The sequence below is a fragment of the Lepidochelys kempii genome, chromosome 7 (assembly GCF_965140285.1).
Source record: "Lepidochelys kempii isolate rLepKem1 chromosome 7, rLepKem1.hap1, whole genome shotgun sequence".
NCBI classification, from domain to species: domain Eukaryota; kingdom Metazoa; phylum Chordata; order Testudines; family Cheloniidae; genus Lepidochelys; species Lepidochelys kempii.
The window spans coordinates 94,267,414-94,290,824 of NC_136386.1; the positions used below are offsets into that span (position 1 = coordinate 94,267,414).

Below are 23,411 nucleotides of genomic sequence, written 5' to 3' on the forward strand. Positions count from 1 at the left end.
TATTGTGAGCAGCATTTTGTACTCCTGGGGGAATTCTGCGCCACTGTACATGCGTAGAATTTATGTCCCCCACGGATTTGTTTCCCTGCAGAAAAATGATTTTCTGATGGGGAAGCAAACGGAAGCCACAAGAGCAGTCACGTGACCCTCCCCAGCAGTATGTTTTGGGTGCCCAAGGCAGCCAGCAGAGAGGTAAATCATTGTGGGGCAGGAGGTGGGACTGGGTAAGACCCAGCTGGTGGCTCCTACCGTGACTGGGTGCAGCTGCTAATCCCATCTTGGCTAGGGAGGACTGGACTTCCTCTTCCCCTGCATGGCATCTGGGGCCACATCAGACCACCCCCAGATTTCTCCCCCCACTGTGAGAAGCTCTGCAAACTCCCCCCTGCCCTCACACTTTCTGCATCCGTGGCTCCTCAGCTGCAGGGGGAGTGATCTCTGTACAGACAGATGCTCCCCCATCCACCCAACCCATGTGTATCCAGACCCCCTCATACCCAGACCCTCCCACACCCGGATCCCCACCCTACTGAGCCCCAACCAGCTGCACCTGGATCCCCACCCCACTGAGCCCCATTCCCCAGCATCTGGACCCCCACCCCCGCTAAGCCCCATCCACCTTCACCTGGACCCCCCTGCAGAGTTCAATTACTGTTGCACCCAGAACCCCCCAACAAGCCCCTATGCATCAAGATCCCCCCCTCACCCAGATCCCCCACTGAGCCCCCGCACCTAGACTGCCCCACACAGAACCCTCTCAACCTACTCCTGGACCCCCCCACACCCTGCACTTGGATCCTGCCTTGCTGAGCCTGTCTGCCGACACCGAGTGCACGTGACACGGAGGGGCAGGGCACTGGGGTGTTTCTGGGGCAGGCCCGGTCCTTGCGCTGTGTCAGGTTTGGGTGCAGCCTCACCGCTGAGTCTGTGTCTGGGGTGGGGCGGCGGGGGGGCAGGAAGCAGCACAGTGATCTCCCACCTCTGTGCAGCCAGTGGCCTGTGCTTCCCACTGCCATGCTGGAGCTTCCACATTTATCTGACAAATAAAATGTACAAAAATTTTTAATTTTTTGGCACAGAATTTTTAGGTGCAGAATCCTCTCAGGAGTAATTTTGGCAACTTGTGGATGGAGCTTGGAACAGTACCCACTCCCCTTTTCTTTTTTTGAATACTCATAACACAACTACAATACCGTCGTCTCTTGAGTACAGAGCAGCGTTCACTGTGTCCTTTACAAATTAAATATAAAAATACTTTCAGGTAACATTAGGGACATTGTTACAAATCTGCAGGCAGGCTCCCTTTTCTGCCCCTCAGCTGACTAACGCAGTCTCCTCTATAGGCTGACAAAGGATTCTTGGGCATGATTATAGCGAGCTATTGGTCTCAGCATATCTACAGGGCAGAAGCTGTCCAAAGTTTTCAGGATGCAGTGAACTGAACCAGGACAGATGCATTACTTGCAAATTTCTGCATCAGTTTTCCAAAGAGCACCAACAACTTAAATGATGAGTTAACAAGTCCAGGTGTGTTTCACAACACAGAAGTTTACATGCCAAACAGAAGTTAGATACTGGAAGTTTTGCATAAAATAAGTAAAGTATGAATATTGAAACAGTTACACTGTATTTGAATTTAACTGCACATCTCTTACCTAGCTTTGGAAATACTATTAAGTATTCTGCATTGCACTGAGGACATGCAACTCGAGCTGTACTGTTTCCTCTCTGTTTTTCATCTACCCAACGCTGTAGACAAGTCTGGTGAACCCATTTTGTAGAGCCTCTACACCTGCAAGGTCTCACCCACTCCGCTGTTCGATCATCTTCATCAGTGGCAAAACACACCCAGCAACTTCTGTAATTAAACAAACACGTATCAGACAAAAGTAGCAATGTATGCAAACAACACTTAAAGATAATATTTTTACATGTAAAGCAGTTAAAAAAAGAAAAAGAAAAAAACTTGAACCTGGAGAGGGCAATTACACTTGTCACTCCTTGAATCACCAAGAACACCAATACTTCCTCTGGAGAGCAAACTTTTCCCATTAATAACGCAACTTGTCACTCCTTGAATCACCAAGAACACCAATACTTCCTCTGGAGAGCAAAGTTTTCCCATTAATAATGCAATAATGTTTCTGTCAGCAAAATATTAGTTTTAAAATATTTGGGAATACTTAAGCACTATTAATTCAGTTTGATAAATGAGCAATTAGTCTATGTCAAAGTTGTAAACTCAAAATCTGAATCACTTGACAGATATTTGCAAAGTACATGTTCTTAATGTATTATACATGCCTTTACCCACCTCATAACCACTGCAAAACACATGCTTTGCTGTCTGCTTTAATAAAAAAACAGACAGCTATGCCAACAGTACAGTCCTTGCAAAACAAACTCTAAACCACTGTGTTTGTGATGAAGGCTAACACAAAAGTGCTGTAATGCATCATATTGGTATTAAACATCCAACAAGGAGAAGAGTTGAGGAATCCGAGTATGACAGTTTCCCACTTGTCTATCACCAAAATGTTACGAAATCACCAACAAAACACTTTAGTTACAAAAATAATCACAATGCTGTAAGTGCTATCTGGATATAGTATCAATACTTGGCACTTACATAGCACTTCTCAAAGTATCTCAAATTATTTTACAAAGGGTGGGTTATTTACAGTTAGGCAAAATTAAGGCATGGAGAGGTTATGAGACCTGCATAGGAAGGAAGAGAACAAGTTCCAGCCCTTGTTCTAACCACTAATGCACTTTGTCTCTAGGCACCTGGGATATAGTTTTCAAAAGAATATGAAATATGGTTCTGGCTTAAAGTGTTTATAAAACTTCAAAATTAACGACTTCATGATTTGTTTCACACTGAACTAACTTTTGCTGCCTGATTTCATATATTAAATTAATTTTAAAGGTAGAGTCTACAAATATTTCAGATTCCATGAGTAATTACTTGCTTGTTCGCTATGTAGAAGTTTACTATTAAGAAATAATTGCAACAAAAGTCGAAAATCTTTCAGTGGCCTCATTAAAATTATGCCCCCATTATCTAGCTTTTAAGAAGCACTATCATTGTGTAATTTGAGACTTCCATTGTGTCCTCAAAACATAAGCTCCAAAATTAGATTTTGAAAAAGAAATTTTGTTAAATACTTACTGTTGAACGTAAGAGTTTTCAGGAAACGTTTTACTGCAGATTGTTTAATTTAAACATCCTTCTGCTATGTTTAGCACTCAAATACTGAGTGCCCAAGAACCAGAAAGGAAAAAGTAAATAGTTTATATTTTCTAAGCAGCTGAATGGAATACCAAAAGGTAAACACTAGTTAATGAGCAGTGAAAAATAAGTTAATTTTAACACGTTAGGATTTTAACATCTTAAATTATTAAACTGCTTTATAAAGTATAATTAACTAGTGTCCCTTTAAACTGTTTAAAACACGTTAATTTTATTCAGCTGTTTACTGACTTTTACTGTAACTACATTTTTATTGCTATAATTACTTGCCTTGTGTGCTGAATGAGGCAGGGATTTTGTAGGGGGAAAAACCAGTCTTGATCATGTGTTTAAGCTTAAACAACAACAACAAAAAAATTCATCATGTGATACCATATTAACCCCCAATATAGGTCATGGCAAGGCTGGGATCTTTAGATCCACAGTAAAGTCCTCTACTACTTGAGTAAACAGCAGCAGTAAAAGGCTTCTTATGTGCACAACTGTCACTAGAGAAGAATGGAGATACACTGCCAATGAGTTTCACAGCTATTTGCTAGACAGCAAAGGAACATTGGTTGACTCATGACTAATGGGTTCAGTTCTTGGTTCTGTAAGAGTGTTTTCTACTTATTATGGACTGTTCCTGTACAACCTTCCCCTTCCAGCTCCTGCCTCTTTTTCCAACCCCCCTTGTTATTATTCCTACCCCAATCTTCCATCCCTGTCCGCCTCTCCTGGCTCATGCTCCTAACCCTCACCTCACCCCATTCCTCACCCTTCTGCACTGGAGTCAGGGAGCTTCCTCCTTCCCCTCTGTGCTAAAGGCTGGTTTGATTAAAATCATTAAGAAGAAAGTCTTGATTTAAATCGATATGAAATAAATTTTTCATTTGTACTTCAGTTATTTTCTAAAGAAAGGTACATTCTCAGTGCTTGATAGAACTATTAAAACATGGTGAATTACAATTAAATAGAGCCTTTACACTAGATATGATACATGTTTTTGCTAACTAGGGTATACTATAACAAAATACATTTATTTAAGCAATTTATAGAGCTTAACATTTTCTGATTATTAATTGTAAATTTTTAGTATGTTAGAAAATGGTGAATGATATATGGCTAATTCACAAATTAATTAACTTTTTGCTCAGAATTTGTGTCAAGCTGCATTAGGATGGTAACTGGAATTTAAACACACACACAAAACGGCATATAAATATTATTTTTAATAACAAAACAACCTTAAATGTTTTGGATACAGGAGCTAGACAGTAAGTTTCCATGCTGGGTAGAGTCAAATATTCAAAATTTGAGAACTGAGCCCATCAGAGCTCAAGTAGGGAGAAACTATAAAATAGGAATATGAGACCATCCAGGTGGGCTCAGTGGATGATCCTGGTCAGATACATGATGGTGTCCTCTTAGACTCAGAAGCCAGCTCCCAATGCTTCTGATAACTTTGCCAGTCTCTTGCACCCACTAGCACAGCCCCTAGATCCCCCACAGGATCATGCCCTTAATACAGTATGTGACCTATTGTGCCATATCTATAAAACTTGACCTCAAAAGTTAGATTTCTCTTTCCCCCTCCCCGATTATTTCTTTATACAGAAAAGCAGCCTTTAACACAAAGTTTTTCATATAGACTTATGGATTGGCCCTTTTAAAAAAAAATCATTTAAACGTTTTAAGAAATTATGTGTAGGCCGTAACATTTTATATTAAACTCAGATTTCATTTTAAACAGGTTTAAACAGAAAAGCGTATAATCTGAACAAAATAAAAATTCAATTTCTCTTTTAAAAAAACAAAAAACACATCGATTTTTAGATGCAGGGAAAGTATTGAGAGCAAAGGATAAAGTCTCCCTGAGCTCAGTTCTGGTACCACAGCTGCCCTTGTTAGCTGGGAGGAGCAATTGCAGGGAAACTCCTACTCAGACTCTGCAATCTGTGAGGTAGGTGCACGTGTCACTTTTATGGGATGCAAGAGCTCTGTAGTATTGAAGCATGCTTAATACAGATGGAACCATAAAATAATTTAGCTACCAAACTAACAAGTCTCCATGCTGCATGTATGAACTGAGATTTTTCTGAGGCTCAGTCATAACCTGGACAATTTTTCAGTTTTCTCCTCCACTGGGACAGCAAAAAGTACATCCCTGAGCAAGGCAATCCTATGCTCCAAAGCACTTAGATGGATATAAGGCTTTTGTTTTTAAAATAAGCAGATATATAATTTTTCCTTAATCTTATTCTCAAATGGCTGAACCATTTTAGATTAAAAACTAGTCTGAGGCAGATACCCATAATAAGAAATTTCAGCTCAAACTGTTTAACTTTGGCAAAGTTATAATTAATGAAAAACAGCATCTTTTAAGGGAAAATATTGGGCTAACTTAACTATAGGTGTTGCTACCTGTGCCACCTCTAATAAATTTCCTTCCACACACTATTTTAGACATTTAGATTGTACTATTTGTATTTGCCAACTAAAACTTTTAACTTAAAAAGAACCATTCTCTACTAAAAATGATTGAATTATACTAACAATGTTTTATTAGTGTGAGGAAAGAACTTGAGGTATTACACTTTTGCCTCCAAAATACCAAGCAAAGTACTGAAAATGTATAGTGCAAAAAAGAGATACTTTCAGTTCAATAAGAAAATCACATATATAAAGTAGTATTTTAAAAACAGTGAATGAATTTGCTACTTCTATATTCCAACCAAGCTAAAATTAAACCACTAATGCACCTTAGCTATATCAGTCACTGCTGTCAGTTCTGCAGCTGAACAGAATTCATTTATCAAATGTTCCACACAGCAATTACCCCAAGATCATAAGGGTATCATTGCTCAAAGCAAAAAAGAACAGGATTTATAATAGTCAGCAGTTCCTAAACGTGCAGCTATTTGTGCTCTAAAGGGCCACAGATTATTTATCACTGTAGAGAATCAAAAATCAATGTATTAATGCAAGAAAATTATAAGCAGATGCCAGTTTCCCAAAGTTTGACCTCAAAACAATTAAATAGGCAGATCTAAGTCACTTTTGCAGGTGAAATAACTTTAAAATATGTAAGTCTCTACCCTGCATTTCTTTATACTGCATTTACTTGGATCATGCACAATACACCTTAACATAGAATAGTTTAATGCCACACCCAATTTGTCTGATCTTTGTATGTGATCCTGAACTGCTGCTTGAGCACCCAAGTAATAATGCCTGGTAAAGCCTTTAAAATGATAAATAACATCTGTGGCTTAGATCCAGATGTTTGGATAGACGGGGTTCATGTCACTGTCCTGTGTGTTTATTCAGATTAACCAATCCAACCTATGAAAATTTTGCTCAGGTCATTCCATTTTCAAAAGAGAAAATTACAACCTGCCATAGTCTGCTACTTCCAACTTAGCATACTAGGCCATATTGCTTTTCGGGTAGAATCAGAATTGGGAAGTCAGATTCCTGCAAGTAAATCAGAAAAACCTCTTTTGTACGGATTTAGAAATTTAAAAAAATGGATAAAATGACAACCCAACCGAAGCTTTAGGACAGGGTAACATTGTTTTTTAAAAGATTTAATTCTTTTGAGTTGTTTTCAGTTTATGCACACACTTATACATGCAAATTAGGTATCTACACAAAAACGCCTGGATGCATCTGCATGCACTGATTTGCCACACAACTGGATGCCCATATTAAATTAATCAGGGCCTGATAAATGCCTCAAGTGGTGGTACCTGTAATTGTGGGCTAGAAAGCTTCAAGTTCAAATTTGACACAAGGACTTGACTCACAGCCAATGCTGATTCTTTTTTGCTGCAGTAAGGTACTTTGCTTTCAAAAGGTTATACCCAGCTCCCTTTGCTTGTCCTTAAATTAAAGGTTCCATAGTATTTTTCAAAAAGCATACAAAATACGAAGGCTCTCCATCTTAAGAATTTATCAGACCAAAAATTTAGTTAAGCTGGAGTTAAGGCTGACAAGTTGTCAGTGATTTAAGGATTAAGTACTGTTAAAACACTGTGGTTAAAAGCCAGTCATTAGAATCAAGGATAGTCAGACTAATCTTAACTTTAAAAGAAACAAAAGCATTTGAAGCTATGGAAATGCAGTTAAATCACCCAAATCTTACTTCTGTCCCATACCTAATTAACACCTCTGCCCCATTTTCTTCTCTTTATTCATACCTATTTTGTAAGATGCTTTTGGATCCAGAACTTTAAGGGCTTTCAGGAGTCATCCACATGCCAACTTCTGCCCGTAAGGCCTGGTCTACCCTGGAGGCGGGATCGATCTAAGTTATGCAACTTCAGTTACATGAATAATGTAGCTGAAGTTGACGTACTTAGATCTACTTAACACCATGTCTTCACTGCGGTAGGTTGACTGCTGACACTCCCCCGTCGACTCCACCTATGCTTCTCACTCCGGTGGAGTACCGGAGTCGATGGGAGAGTGCTCGGCGGTTGATTTATCTCATCTTCACTAGACGCGATAAATCGACCCCCGCTGGATAGATAGCTCCGGAGGTAAGTGTAGACATGTCCTAAGTTACACCCATGGAAGCGTACCAAAGACAGATTGCACAGAATATACAAGATGCAGAATTTGGGCTGCAGAATCTATATTACTGATATAATACCTGCGAAGTAAAGGACCCAGCTTGACATTCAGATTCTAGACAAGTGTGCAGGGCAGGCAGCTAGAAAAAAATGGAATTTTTTTAACTTCTAAACTAAGCAAGTATGGGCAGGAGTAGACAGAGACCACAAAGAACTCACAATGCTATTTTCTGACAAGGGCTGCTATGTCACCTTTTTTTAGTCTTTGCCCTTCTGTACACTTGCAAATTTCACAACTATAATACATCACCAGTGAAATTCCCCAGTAATAGCAATGGTGGAAGCTGTAAATTGAGGCAGGACACAGATATTTTGTTCACCATGTTATATAACCATATTAAGCCTGAGCTCTATCTCCACTTCAGCTTCCAGCATTATTGAAACAGGTGGAGCTGCACAGGTAGTGAATTATGGCTATGAAGCATGCTACTGTACATGCACTCTTGCAGTTTTTAGCCCTTATGCTTGTGAAGATAAGCACTGCATCGGTTCACACTGAAAAGGCTGTGGTCCTCAATCTAAAGAAAGATATCTTGATACAGACATGGTAATTGTTTCTGTTCATCTCAACTGGGAATTAACTCTGAAGTATGACTTTGGCTGCGTCTGCACTTTTTTTTTTTTTTTTTAAAGGAAGTGTCCCGCCGTTGCAGACTCCATCAGCAGTAATGCTATAGGCATTTTTATAGCCTTGTTGCCATTGTGCCCAGAGCAGGTCCTGGCGACAAGGTGATAAAAAATGCCCCAAGTAAAAGAAACCACAATAGTCAAGCCACAAGATGACAAGAGACTGGAGGGAAGTGGGGAGACCACTATTAACAAGTAAAATCAGTGTGATTAAAATCTGTCAGACATCTTAACCACTGATACATGGTGGCTGGTAAACAGGGAGTTATCAGTTTTGGCTGATAACTCCATCCACACAGTGAGACAAATCAAACACTTAACTATTCATAAGACACTGCACTCTTCATAATATTTCTCTCTGATCACCTGAAAGTAGAGTAAGAAATTCTATGAAGTAACCACCATTTATTGTAGATAACACCCTTCTGTTATCATAGACCACTGTTAGGAAAGTGGCATCTCCCTCCTATTAAATGCTAGATGAAGAAAAAGTCAGAATAACCACTTTACTCCTGCTTCTGTTTTTAAACAAAACCTGGATTTTATTCGTAACAGAGAGAGAGCTGGCTGTAGGGATCAGATTGACTAATTGGGTCAGGTTTGTCTGAAAGAATTGCTATAAGAGTATTAAAATGAAAAGTTAAGATTCCGACAGAACTGTTTTGCTTTCATACAGTGATAACAAAATTTAACCTTGACACCAAGGAGTTGATTATACATGCCACTAATACAACAGAGATATAGGCTACTTCAATAAGGACTGTAACAGCAATACAGGAAATGGACTATTCCTTAGTTATCTTTGACTGTACTGCAAAATCTATGTGGAACTGGGCAAGCCATTCCATAGTTTCCTTGAACAATGCAGCATTAATAGCGGCTCCTGGCTGAGAGTCTACACATCAGAAAATCCCTAAGGCCTTTTCCATCTTCTAGTCCAGAGCATCTCCTGAAGTATCAGCATCTAAGAAAATTAGAACTAAGGACTTAGTGCAAGTAACTACAAAGGGATTTATATAAACAGTTGCTAGGTAGGATTCCAAAATTTCCTCACTCAATATTAGATTCTTGTCAGGTACTATTACAGCAATACATGCTGCTCAGTAGCTACCCCATCATCTTCTTAAAAATAAAATGTTTTTCTACTCTTGTCTTTCAGATATATAGGGAGATCACTCTCTTCTGTCTCTAGTACCAGTGGTTCTTTCAGTCCTGGAAACATATTTCACCAGTACCAGTTCTCCTGAGACAGAAGATTCAGGGGTTTCTGCCTCAGAGGCTGAAAAGTTTATTTGCCCTTCTTACAAGTCAGAGGATGGAAAAGTGGAGACTGGAATTTCTAGCAGTCCTGCTGGTAAAGCGATCCTCTAATGTAAACCAGCAGGCAGCAGCAATCAGTGGAGCATCCAAGCCACGACAGAAACCACACATGGTCTTCTGGAGATAGAAGGTCCTGAGAACCTTATTCCTATATTATTCCTGTAGTTGCTACTTCCTAGCAAGACAAAAAGCCCGAGACCCACCACTCCCATCCCCAAAAGATGTTGCTGTAGTCATGTAGCTCCTCCACCACTGGGATCTGAGAGTCATCCTTAGCCCTGGTCTACACTAGGACTTTAGGTCGAATTTAGCAGCGTTAAATCGATGTAAACCTGCACCCGTCCACACAATGAAGTCCTTTATTTCGACTTAAAGGGCTCTTAAAATCGATTTCCTTACTCCACCCCTGACAAGTGGATTAGCGCTTAAATCGACATTGCCGGCTCGAATTTGGGGTACTGTGGACACAATTCGATGGTATTGGCCTCTGGGAGCTATCCCAGAGTGCTCCATTATGACCGCTCTGGACAGCACTCTCAGCTCAGATGCACTGGCCAGGTAGACAGGAAAAGAACCGTGAACTTTTGAATCTCATTTCCTGTTTGGCCAGCGTGGCAAGCTGCAGGTGACCATGCAGAGCTCATCAGCACAGGTGATCATGATGGAGTCCCAGAATCGCAAAAGAGCTCCAGCATGGACCGAACGGGAGGTACGGGATCTGATCGCTGTTTGGGGAGAGGAATCCGTGCTATCAGAACTCCGTTCCAGTTTTCGAAATGCCAAAACCTTTGTGAAAATCTCCCAGGGCATGAAGGACAGAGGCCATAACAGGGACCTGAAGCAGTGCCGCGTGAAACTGAAGGAGCTGAGGCAAGCCTACCAGAAAACCAGAGAGGCGAACAGCCGCTCTGGGTCAGAGCCCCAAACATGCCGCTTCTATGATGAGCTGCATGCCATTTTAGGGGGTTCAGCCACCACTACCCCAGCCGTGTTGTTTGACTCCTTCAATGGAGATGGAGGCAGTACAGAAGCAGGTTTTGGGGACGAAGAAGATGATGAGGAGGAGGTGGTTGTAGATAGCTCACAGCAAGCAAGCGGAGAAACCGGTTTTCCCGACAGCCAGGAACTGTTTCTCACCCTAGACCTGGAGCCAGTACCCCCCGAACCCACCCAAGGCTGCCTCCTGGACCCAGCAGGCGGAGAAGGGACCTCTGGTGAGTGTACCTTTTAAAATACTATACATGGTTTAAAAGCAAGCATGTGAAAGGATTACTTTGCCCTGGCATTTGCGGTTCTCCTAGATGTAGTCCTAAAGCCTTTGCAAAAGGTTTCTGGGGAGGGCAGCCTTATTGCGTCCTTCATGGTAGGACACTTTACCACTCCAGGCCAGTAACACGTACTCGGGAATCATTGTAGAACAAAGCATTGCAGTGTATGTTTGCTGGCATTCAAACAACATCCGTTCTTTATCTCTCTGTGTTATCCTCAGGAGAGTGAGATATAATTCATGGTCACCTGGTTGAAATAGAGTGCTTTTCTTCAGGGGACACTCAGAGGAGCCCATTCCTGCTGGGCTGTTTGCCTGTGGCTAAACAGAAATGTTCCCCGCTGTTAGCCACAGGGAGGGGGGAAGGTTGAGGGGGTAGTCACGCGGTGGGAGGAGGCAAAATGCGACCTTGTAACAAAAGCATATGTGCTATGTATGTAATGTTAACAGCAAGGTTTACCCTGAAAGAGTGTAGCCACTGTTTTATAAAATGTGTCTTTTTAAATACCGCTGTCCCTTTTTTTCTCTCCACCAGTTGCATGTGTTTCAATGATCACAGGATCTTCTCCTTCCCAGAGGCTAGTGAAGCTTAGAAAGAAAAAAAAACGCACTCGCGATGAAATGTTCTCCGAGCTCATGCTGTCCTCCCACACTGACAGAGCACAGACGAATGCGTGGAGGCAAATAATGTCAGAGTGCAGGAAAGCACAAAATGACCGGGAGGAGAGGTGGCGGGCTGAAGAGAGGGCTGAAGCTCAAATGTGGCGGCAGCGTGATGAGAGGAGGCAGGATTCAATGCTGAGGCTGCTGCAGGACCAAACCAGTATGCTCCAGTGTATGGTTGAGCTGCAGCAAAGGCAGCTGGAGCACAGACTGCCACTGCTGCCCCTCTGTAACCAACCGCCCTCCTCCCCAAGTTCCATAGCCTCCACACCCAGACGCCCAAGAACGCGGTGGGGGGGGCCGCCGGCCAACCAGCCACTCCACCACAGAGGATTGCCCAAAAAAAAGAAGGCTGTCATTCAATAAATTTTAAAGTTGTAAACTTTTAAAGTGCTGTGCGGCATTTTCCTTCCCTCCTCCACCACCCCTCCTGGGCTACCCTGGTAGTCATCCCCCTATTTGTGTGATGAATGAATAAAGAATGCATGAATGTGAAGCAACAATGACTTTATTGCCTCTGCAAGCGGTGATTGAAGGGAGGAGGGGCGGGTGGTTAGCTTACAGGGAAGTAGAGTGAACCAAGGGGCGGGGGGTTTCATCAAGGAGAAACAAACAGAACTTTCACACCGTAGCCTGGCCAGTCATGAAACTGGTTTTCAAAGCTTCTCTGATGCGTACCGCGCCCTCCTGTGCTCTTCTAACCGCCCTGGTGTCTGGCTGCGCGTAACCAGCAGCCAGGCGATTTGCCTCAACCTCCCACCCCGCCATAAAGGTCTCCCCCTTACTCTCACAGATATTGTGGAGCACACAGCAAGCAGTAATAACAGTGGGAATATTGGTTTCGCTGAGGTCTAAGCGAGTCAGTAAACTGCGCCAGCGCGCCTTTAAACGTCCAAATGCACATTCTACCACCATTCTGCACTTGCTCAGCCTGTAGTTGAACAGCTCCTGACTACTGTCCAGGCTGCCTGTGTACGGCTTCATGAGCCATGGCATTAAGGGGTAGGCTGGGTCCCCAAGGATACATATAGGCATTTCAACATCCCCAACAGTTATTTTCTGGTCTGGGAAGAAAGTCCCTTCCTGCAGCTTTTGAAACAGACCAGAGTTCCTGAAGATGCGAGCATCATGCACCTTTCCCGGCCATCCCACGTTGATGTTGGTGAAACTTCCCTTGTGATCCACCAGAGCTTGCAGCACTATCGAAAAGTACCCCTTGCGGTTTATGTACTCGGCGGCTTGGTGCTCCGGTGCCAAGATAGGGATATGGGTTCCGTCTATAGCCCCACCACAGTTAGGGAATCCCATTGCAGCAAAGCCATCCACTATGACCTGCACATTTCCCAGGGTCACTACCCTTGATATCAGCAGATCTTTGATTGCGTGGGCTACTTGCATCACAGCAGCCCCCACAGTAGATTTGCCCACTCCAAATTGATTCCCAACTGACCGGTAGCTGTCTGGCGTTGCAAGCTTCCACAGGGCTATCGCCACTTGCTTCTCAACTGTGAGGGCTGCTCTCATCTTGGTATTCATGCGCCTCAGGGCAGGGGAAAGCAAGTCACAAAGTTCCATAAAAGTGCCCTTACGCATGCGAAAGTTTCGCAGCCACTGGGAATCGTCCCAGACCTGCAACACTATGCGGTCCCACCAGTCTGTGCTTGTTTCCCGAGCCCAGAATCGGCGTTCCACAGCATGAACCTGCCCCATTAGCACCATGATGCATGCATTGGCAGGGCCCATGCTTTCAGAGAAATCTGTGTCCATGTCCTGATCACTCACGTGACCGCGCTGACGTCGCCTCCTCGCCCGGTATCGCTTTGCCAGGTTCTGGTGCTGCATATACTGCTGGATAATGCGTGTGGTGTTTAATGTGCTCCTAATTGCCAAAGCGAGCTGAGCGGCCTCCATGCTTGCCTTGGTATGGCATCCGCACAGAAAAAAGGCGCGGAACGATTGTCTGCCATTGCTCTGACGGAGGGAGGGGCGACTGACGACACGGCTTACAGGGTTGGCTTCAGGGAGCTAAAATCAACAAAGGGGGTGCCTGTACATCAAGGAGTATTTCAGGCAGGACTTCACGGAGGGTTCCAATAAGAAATGGTGCACCTAAGTTATCGTTCTTATTGGAACAAGGAGGTTAGCCTGGCCTCTGATTGATACATGGCTAGATTTACCTCGCTGCACCTTCTCTGTGAGTGACTGCAGTGTGACCTAGAGGAATGAGTCCCCTAGACAGGGGAGAAGGCAAATGAGTACAAAACAAATCTGGTCTATTTCTTGTTTTGATACACTCCATCTATCTTTTACATCTTTGGCTGGCAGCAGACGGTGCAGAAGGACTGCATGCCATCCACATCTCATGGCTGCTCGGCAGAAGATGGTACAGTACGACTGCTAGCAGTCCGTATCGCCTGCCCGCTCACCATAAGACGGTTCAATAGGACTGACTGCAGGACTAAAGAGAATGACCTGGTCAAGTCACTCCAAATTTAGTCCCTGCGCCCATGTCTGCCCAGGCGCTCCCAGCCGACGTGGCCAGGAGCACCTCGGACATGACGATGACGGCTACCAGTCGTACTGTACCGTCTGCTGCCACAAGGCAAGAGGTTGCTGCTACTGTGTAGCAATGCCGTACCGCGTCTGCCAGCACCCAGGAGACATAGGGTGACGGTTACCTGAGCGGGCTCCATGCTTGCAGTGGTATGGCGTCTGCACAGGTAACTCAGGAAAAAAGGCGCGAAATGATTGTCTGCCCTTGCTTTCACGGAGGGAGGCCTGACGATATGTACCCAGAACCACCCGCGACAATGTTTTAGCCCCATCAGGCATTGGGATCTCAACCCAGAATTCCAATGGGCAGCGGAGACTGCGGGAACTGTGGGATAGCTACCCACAGTGCAACGCTCCGGAAGTCGACTCTAGCCTCGGTACTGTGGAAGCGCTCCGCCGAGTTAATGCACTTAATGCACTTAGAGCATTTTCTGTGGGGACACACACACTCGAATATATAAAACCGATTTCTAAAAAACCGACTTCTATAAATTCGACCTTATTCCGTAGTGTAGACATACCCTTAGAAATCCAGTGTGGAGCTTTTATTCTTGATGAATGAGATTCCACAGCAGAACTGGGTAGCTCAGCTAAAGCTGTGGACTGCACTACTGCAAGATACCATCTAACCAAAGAAATTTAAGGTCTATTAAAATACTGACAAAAGAAAATGTCAATGCAGTCCTGCAAAGTACCACTGCAACACCTACTGCATTAGTCATTAAATGAGTACCCTTTGGATGAAGCTCCACAGAGGTTTTACACTCAAAATATAATCTATTTTTTTTTCAATTAAAGAAGTTATTGTTTTTTTTATCTGGTAATAGAGCAACAATATACACATATTTTAAAAATGATTTTCTAATTACTCCATCCAGTTTGCCAGGCAACTATTTAAACCATAAAAGACCTATGAAAAGAATCACGTAATATCCTTTATATACGTAAACCTTTAGCCAGTTATGAATAATGAATAGCAATCCCTTGTATTCTGTAGTCAGCTTTCTCTCTCTCTATTGACAGTGGCTGCAGCAGAAAGGGCTAAATAAAACCACTTGGTTCTTGCCAGATTTTCCATTTTCTTTTATTGAATAAAACATGACCTTGATCTTACTACTGAATGAGGTCACTACTCAGATAACTATCTGAAAGAGAAAAGGCTGGCTAGGTAGAACAAACCATCATTTCTGTCAAACTCAAACCTCTTTCCTTGGTGCTCTCTACAAAACCAAAACACTAATGTATTTTTCAACACTGTTCTGACTTAAAAAAAAAATCCAGCTATATAATTATTTCAGCCTTGGAGTTATGGTTACAGCTACTTTCTGATCCTCTCCTATGCTTGTAAAAATCTCCAGTCTCAGAATCTCTTTCTATTTTGGCCAGTAAGAACTAAAAAAGACAATCTCACCAATTCAGTTCTCTCCAAAACAAACCTAAAACAAAAATTGTTTTTAGGAAGAAAGTCTGCATGCAATAAAAAAACCTCCAGCTCAAAGCTCCCATACCCCGAGCGCCAAATAAACAATCCTCAAAGCCTGTTCCAATGTCACAAGCTAATTCTAGCTTAAGATCAGTTTTCTTCAGAGTCAAGCAGTTCTTTAACATTAAGGAGGCCCCACATCCACCTGTACCTGCTTGACAGCATATCTCCATTGCCAAGGGGGCTCCTCCAACATTAAGATGATCCCCTCACAAACGTATTGCTCTCTGCAGGCAAGATGCTTTGACACAGTAGGTTTCAACACCAACAGGTTCAATAATTGAAAATCAAGCATTCTTACAACTACAATACCCACCTGCTGAAGTGAAGAAACAGATTGATAGAGCCAGAAGAGTACCCAGAAGTCACCTACTACAGTACAGGCCCAACAAAGAAAATAACAGAACGCCACTAGCCATCACCTTCAGCCCACAACTAAAACTTCTCCAACGCATCATCAAGGAGCTACAACCTATCCTGAAGGATGACCCATCACTCTCACAGATCTTGGGAGACAGGCCAGTCCTTGCTTACAGACAGCCCCCCAACCTGAAGCAAATACTCACCAGCAACCATACACCACACAACAGAACCACTAACCCAGGAACCTATCCTTACAACAAAGCCCGTTGCCAACTGTGTCCACATATCTATTGTCAGGGGACACCATCATAGGGCCTAATCACATCAGCCACTATCAGAGGCTCGTTCACCTGCACATCTACCAATGGGATATATGCCATCATGTGCCAGCAATGCCCCTCTGCCATGTACATTGGTCAAACTGGAGTCTTTTAGTCTCTAAGTAAAAGAATAAATAGACACAAATCAGACGTCAAGAACTATAACATTCAAAAACCAGCTGGAGAACACTTCAATCTCTCTGGTCACTTGATTACAGACCTAAAAGTGGCAATACTTCAACAAAAAAACTTCAAAAACAGACTCCAACGAGAGACTGCTGAATTGGAATTAATTTGCAAACTGGATACAATTAACTTAGGCTTGAATAGAGAGTGGGAGTGGATGGGTCATTACACAAAGTAAAACTATTTACCCATGTTTATCCCCCACTCCACGCTGTTCCTCACACGTTCTTGTCAACTGCTGGAAATGGCCCACCTTGATCATCACTACAAAAGGTTTCTCTCCCCCCCCCGGCCTCCGCTCTCCTGCTGGTAATAGCGCACCTTAAGTGATCACTCTGGTTACAGTATGTATGGTAACATCCATTGTTTTATGTTCTCTATGTATATAAATCTCCCCACTGTATTTTCCACTGAATGCATCCGATAAAGTGAGCTGTAGCTCACGAAAGCTTATGCTCAAATAAATTGGTTAGTCTAAGGTGCCACAAGTACTCCTTTTCTTTTTGCGAATACAGACTAACACGGCTGCTACTCTGAAACATTTCTAAGAATGGATCTCTACCAAGTCTGGCTTAGACCCTAGAGAGGATGGACCTTGTCTTTCCATGCTGGCTTTCCCAACTCTGACATCTTCAGAATTTAAAACTATGGCAGAACTGGCTCTTGATCTGAACATAGATCATGGATCCTGGCTCAAAATCTGTGTCTTATGGAAAGCCTGGAAGTCCCCTGTGTATTAGAATGGACAGAGGTCTAAACCTAAACAACCAGCACTGACAACATGGAGAGATACAAAATACAATGCTTAAATCAAGTCTCTCTCTAGGTCCTTGGGAGCTGAATCAGCCATGATACTCCTGGGATTCCACCAGGTTTGACTATTCAACATCACCAAAAAACCCAAAAAATGTTATAACTAGTTCTGGAACAACTATGGGGGGCGGAGTGTGTGGAGGGAAGTCTTTGAAAAGAACCCACACGTTTCCCCATGCAATAGCTAATGACAACACTAACTGCTGCATTATTTGAAGTGCCATATGCAAGTATTGATTCTCAGACTCCTCTTAGCACACCAATATCCTTTGGGTCTGTTTGGCCTAAACCACTACTGTGACATACTCCAAACATTCTGATTTGGATAATGACTTGCAATAGTCTTTCAAACAGCAAATTTAATAAGGTTTCACAGCATTTCAGACTACTGAAATTAAGTTTATTTCATGCTATTTCTGAAAACAATCTTCTTTTCTACACAATCATATCTTAGGAAACTTTCTCAAGTTTCATACTGTTTTGCAACACAATAGTTAGGCTAACGATTTTATCCTATGTCAACTTAAAATACAGACAATATAAAATTGAAAAGTAAGTCTTGACCCAGTGACTCTTACCAGAAAGTTGTTAGCACTCATAACCTTTCTGTGGCTGACTGCTTAACACTACATTCATGAATACAGCAGATTCTGTCCCCAGTCTTCATACACTCAACACCAGCTGACTCAAACTGAACCACCATCTTTTTCAAAACGGATGTAAGGCTCCATCAGCACAAGCTGCTTTGCTGGGAACAAAGGAAATAGAGGAAATCCCACATATTTGGAATTCTGAGAGGGTAAGTTAGTTAAGGCTTTAGAGCAACAAAAAATTATCAAAGTTAAACAAACATATGATCCAGAACAGGCATAAAATAATAGAATTAAATACTGCAAAAGGGAAGTTGTAGATAAAGCAAGCTTGTTTGAAAGTGCAGTTTCTATGATAAAAAGTTACCGCTACAAATATGACACTGAAGTTTTATGTTTCGTAGAAACTAAAGATCAAATGTGCTCAGTTTATAAATGAAGACTTTAAGAACTTCCTATATTGCAAAGTCACCATGGGATGTATCACTACCCAAGTTACACCAAGTTTCACCAAACATACTAAACCTTCTCCAGACTGTCACCCCTCATTACTAGGTTCCACATGAGTAGCATGTTATTCTTAGTTACAACATTCCACATGTTGTTTGTGGCTTAGGTCATACCAACACGACAGCCTTCTGCTGGCATAGCTCTATAAGTCAGAGGTGTGAAGAGGTGGGATCCCTGACCCAACATAGCTATACTGGCAAAAGCCCCTAGTGCAGACACAGTTTTACCAGCAAAACTGCACTTTTACCAATACAGCTCATTTCGGGTGGAGGAGGTAGGGAAAAGAGGAGATCAGGTGTACATTACAAAGTTTTGCACACATAGCTCTGTTGGTTAAGATTGTGAAAAAAGACACACCCCTAACTGACACAGCTGTGTTGGCAAGTGCTCCAGGGAGACATAACTGATACCAACAAGAGTCCTTTGCTGGTATATCTTGTAGTTCAGGAAGGTGGTTTAACTATACTGGCAAAAGAACTCATTATGCAGGTATAAGCTGCATGTCCACTACGGGACTCTTCCAGTGTAGCTAAACCAGCAAAGCCTTTGTAGCATAGACTAGACTGGAATAAGCTATGACAGCAAAAGATGCGTCCACAGATTAGGAGTGCTTTGCGGGTACACTATCTCAATATACCTATACCAGCAACGCGCTCCTAGTGTAAAATAAGAGCTAAGACAGTCCTAGAGATATTAACTGCTGTAGAAAACACACGGAATCCCAAGTTCAGGATCTTTGCCTTTAAGAAAAAAAAAAATGTATATTGAGTTTTGAAATTAATATTTAAAATGTAGTGTTTTATTAACATTAACCCTGTTAAGTACCATCTCCATTTTACAGATCTAGACAATGAGGAACGGAGGTTAAGTTACTGCCAGAAGAAAATTACTGCCATAAATTCTTGCATATATAGTTACCTCTGAAAGAAAAGGTATACAGATTAACAAGGGGGACTGGAAGAAGCGGGAAGACAGAATCACTTATATTATTGATTCCTCCAGGTCAGTGCTATAATGAACAATTGTTATAAAAGAGCGACTGCTTGCAACTGTGATGGGTTTCTGACTACCTTCCCCCAGTGCCTTCAGATTCTCCATTGCACTGCAGTATGACAATTTTGCATTTTCAAAGACAAACTAATATTTAAAATTCTAGTTTTAACGGTTCTCTTTAGGCACTGAGCTAAATGACACTCCCCTGAAATTCAAACATAGGAGCTATCAAATTTGCCCATTTTGCAAAACTTTAAAATCCAAGGTTTGGCCAGTCTTTCTTAGAGCGTTATCTTATTTTAATCCTATAATGCTTTTAAATTGGCCAGGTCTACACCACAGACTTATATCAGTATAACTAGGTTGCTCAGGATCGTGAAAATCCAAACTCCCAAGCAATCCACACTCCCAAGTAGTATTATACTGACTTAACCTCCAGTGTAGACAGCACTGTGTGCATGGGAGAGCTTCTCCTGTCAATATAGCTACTGCCTCTCACAGAGGTCGATTAACGACACCAACAGCAGAAGCTCTCCTGTTGGCTTAGTAGCGTATTCACTGAACTGCTACAGTGGCAGAGTTGCAGCGCTGCACCTGAAGACAATAGCACAGGATTAGAGGCTTCCCAAACATTAAGTTAAAAATATTTTCATGCCAACAAGGGAGGTCCCTATCTCTAAAAAGAAAACATTTAGCTGTTGTGACCCTTTTTAAAAGTTTAACTCTAAGTAAAATTAACGTTTAAATTATATTTAGTTAAAGCAACAATAATTTTTATATTAATTACATTATTTGTATTATATTATGCAATCAAAATAACAATTAAATTCAACACTTCTAAAACTGAAATATAAAATGTGGGGGATATTATTTGAAAAGAGAGTCTTATCAAGTAGTCAAATGTGTAGATTTAGTGGAGTTTCCATGATTTGCATAGCATTAAGTTTTTGCTTTAAATGTACAATGTTTTTTAAAAACAATGTGCTATATACTGTTAAGAAAAAAAGGAAGAACACTTTTCCTTTCTGGCAGCCCACGCTCCTAGAATGTAACTTTAATGAAGGTGCTGAAACAAAACCAGGAAAGTACACCTGAGGGACTGTTAAAAAAATTATTTCCTTGGATGTGGAAACATTATTTAAGACAAACATTTAAAGGTTATTTACAACTAAGTTATTCTGTTAATTCTACATTGCCTGTAGTGATTAGGGTCCATCTATAAACTATAAAACAAATTGCATGTGGTTTAGAAGCTCAACTACAGTGAATAAAATGAAGAGAAGAAAGATTCACTTCTGCCACCATTTCTTTCAAAGTAAACTTTCAACAGCATAGTTATTCAGGTCTGGTTGGGAAGGTGATGGAGACTTTAGCTGCGATCCAGAAGCAGCTCCTGTGATGGAATCCCTCTCAACATCTACCCTAGTTGGGGGAAGGAAGGTAACCATTGCATAAATTTCTGTTCCTGGGAGGGACAAGAGTCCAGATGGTAAGAAGGGCAAACATAGCCCATTATAATTGTTCCATATAAGTACAGTCTACTGGGTTTCTTCTGAGGAGCTAACCAGAGTCATCTAATCCATGGAAAATTACAGAAAAGACACTTATTAGCAAGGGTGGGTTACTAGCAGAGATTAAAAATCTTCCATCAGGCCTGGTGAAGCTCCCAGATTAAGTAGAGGAGGATTATTGAAGACCTTCAAGCAGAAACTATTTATTTTTCAGATTATAGGCAATTTTTGTCATGATTAATCTACTATATGTATAATTCACAAATTCTTAAACATCTTTAGCTTTCTGTCCACAGATTGATACTATATATATTTTCTCCCTTCAATTTACCTTGATTTTTATGCTGCTATGGTTCTTCATTACATTCAATTTATTTGCCAGATGTTCATCATTAATTGTAACAGATTATAATGCATAAAAAACAAAATCAGTCACTTTAACTTCAATTATTTGGAGCTTCTATAAAAAATTTTCTTCATTTTGCACTGTCACCATGACCTGAATTATACCTAATCTGAAAAGAAAATCAAAAGCCATTGAATCACTGCGATCAGTGGGTCAATAGATTCAGTACCCTGTCCTGTTGGACCTGACACAGGAACACTAAAGTTAGATCAAGACATGGAAGAAACTCTGTGAGCTTGATCCAAGTGGCTTTTTCAAAAAAGGGCCATAAAAACTGTCCCTTCAGCTCTACATCAAATGGCCCAAACTGAAAGAAAATAGATTAGGAAAAAGGAGAGCATTAAAGATATACGTAGGAAATCTGAACTCAAGCTCTCAAGTGCTTGGAGTAATCACAGCTGTGATTTAATGATGAAATATCACTACAGTTTGAACAAACACTAGACAACAGCTTCTTTGTAATATCAGAGCATTATTCTTAAGCCATGTCTACACTACAAACTTACATCAAGTTACGTCAGTATAGAGCAAGGGTGGGCAAACTTTTTGGCCCGAGGGCCACATCGGGGTTGTGAAACGGCATGGAGGGCCATAGGGAAGGCCGTGCCTCCGCAAACAGCCTGGGCCCCGTCCCCTATGTGCTCTCTCCCACTTCCTGCCCCCTGACTGTCCCCCTCAGAATCCCTGACTCATCCAACCCCCCACCTGCTCCTTGTCCCCTGACTGCCCCCTCCTGGAACCCCCTCCCTTAACCGCCCCCCCAGGACCCTACCCCCTATCCAACCTCCCCCTGCTCCCTGTCCCCTGACTGCCCCAACCCCTATCCACAACCCCTATTCTGCCCCCGACAGGCCCCCCAGGACCCCCGACCCATCCACTCCCCCCCACTCCTTGTCCCCTGACCGCCCGCTCCCGGGACTCCCGTCCCTAACTGCCCCCTCCCCCAGGACCCCACCACCTCTCCAACCCCCCCTGCTCCCAGTCTCCTAACCGCCCCCCTCCCCAAACCTCCACCCCATCGAATCGCCCCCTGTCCCCTGACTGCTCCCTGAGACCTCCTGCCCCTTATCCAACCCCCCCCCCCCATCATGCTGCTCAGAGCAGCAGGACAGGCTTATTGGAAAGTCTGGGAGGTGGGTGCGTACAAGCTCCCCACGTGTGTGCACGGGAGGGAGGACAATGGGGGAGGGGCCAGGAGTTAGACTCCCCTGCCAGGAGCTCAGGGGCCAGGTAGGACGGTCCCGCGGGCCAGATGTGGCCCTTAGTTTGTTCACCTCTGGTACAGAGCTTCCGCATTTAGTATATTGCTTGCATGCGTGCATACCTGGTTCCTTGCATCGGCACTATGCATACTCACTAGGCGTGCTTGTGTAGATGCAGAGTGTGGTGTGCCATGGGTAGGCATCCCACTGTGCAACTCGCCAACGTCTAGCGCACTGACTTGCAGGAAGTTTTGACAATACATGATGAGGCCGAAACAAGTCACACAGGGGTAACTAAGAGCATGGGGCCAACTTCCCATAATTATATCTGTATGCCATTACTTTTGTGCCTGTTTTCAAAAATCCCACAAACCTGCACAGCCCTCTTTGCTGTCTGCCATCTCTGACAGAAGCATGGAGCCTGCATAGCTCTGCACTATTGTCATAAGAATTGCAAGCACAGGATGCCCAATCCTTCAATACTTGCAGAGCCGCAAGAACCACCAAATGAGTGGGGAATATGACAATTCCTTGGAGGACAGATTGCTGTGGAAGAACAATTCAGCTGCAAATGGCAGAGCACTTCTTCTGTGCCCAAGCAACAAGCACTGACTGATGGGATCGCATCATAATGAAGGTTTGGGATAACAAGCAATGGCTGCAGAATTTTTCGATGTGCAAGGCCACATTCCTAGATCTGTGCTCTGAGCTTGCCCCAGCCTTCCAGCACATGGA

General features: G+C 42.7%; 1 protein-coding gene across 4 annotated transcripts in view; it reads right to left on the minus strand.

Annotated features, from left to right (window-relative positions):
• Positions 1 to 23,411, minus strand: part of MARCHF5 (membrane associated ring-CH-type finger 5) — a 74,814-nt gene that overhangs the window by 42,196 nt on the left and 9,207 nt on the right. For 2 of the 4 annotated variants that reach the window (XM_073353913.2, XM_073353914.2), the window contains exons 2-3: positions 1,973 to 2,103; positions 1,656 to 1,858 (exon numbers count right to left, since the gene is read on the minus strand). In XM_073353913.2, the coding sequence (XP_073210014.1) occupies positions 1,656 to 1,858; positions 1,973 to 2,052 (283 nt within the window). In that variant the 5' untranslated portion in view covers positions 2,053 to 2,103. The remainder of the gene's footprint in view (positions 1 to 1,655; positions 1,859 to 1,972; positions 2,104 to 23,411) is intronic. The other 2 variants (XM_073353915.1, XM_073353912.1) reach the window with 1 other exon arrangement.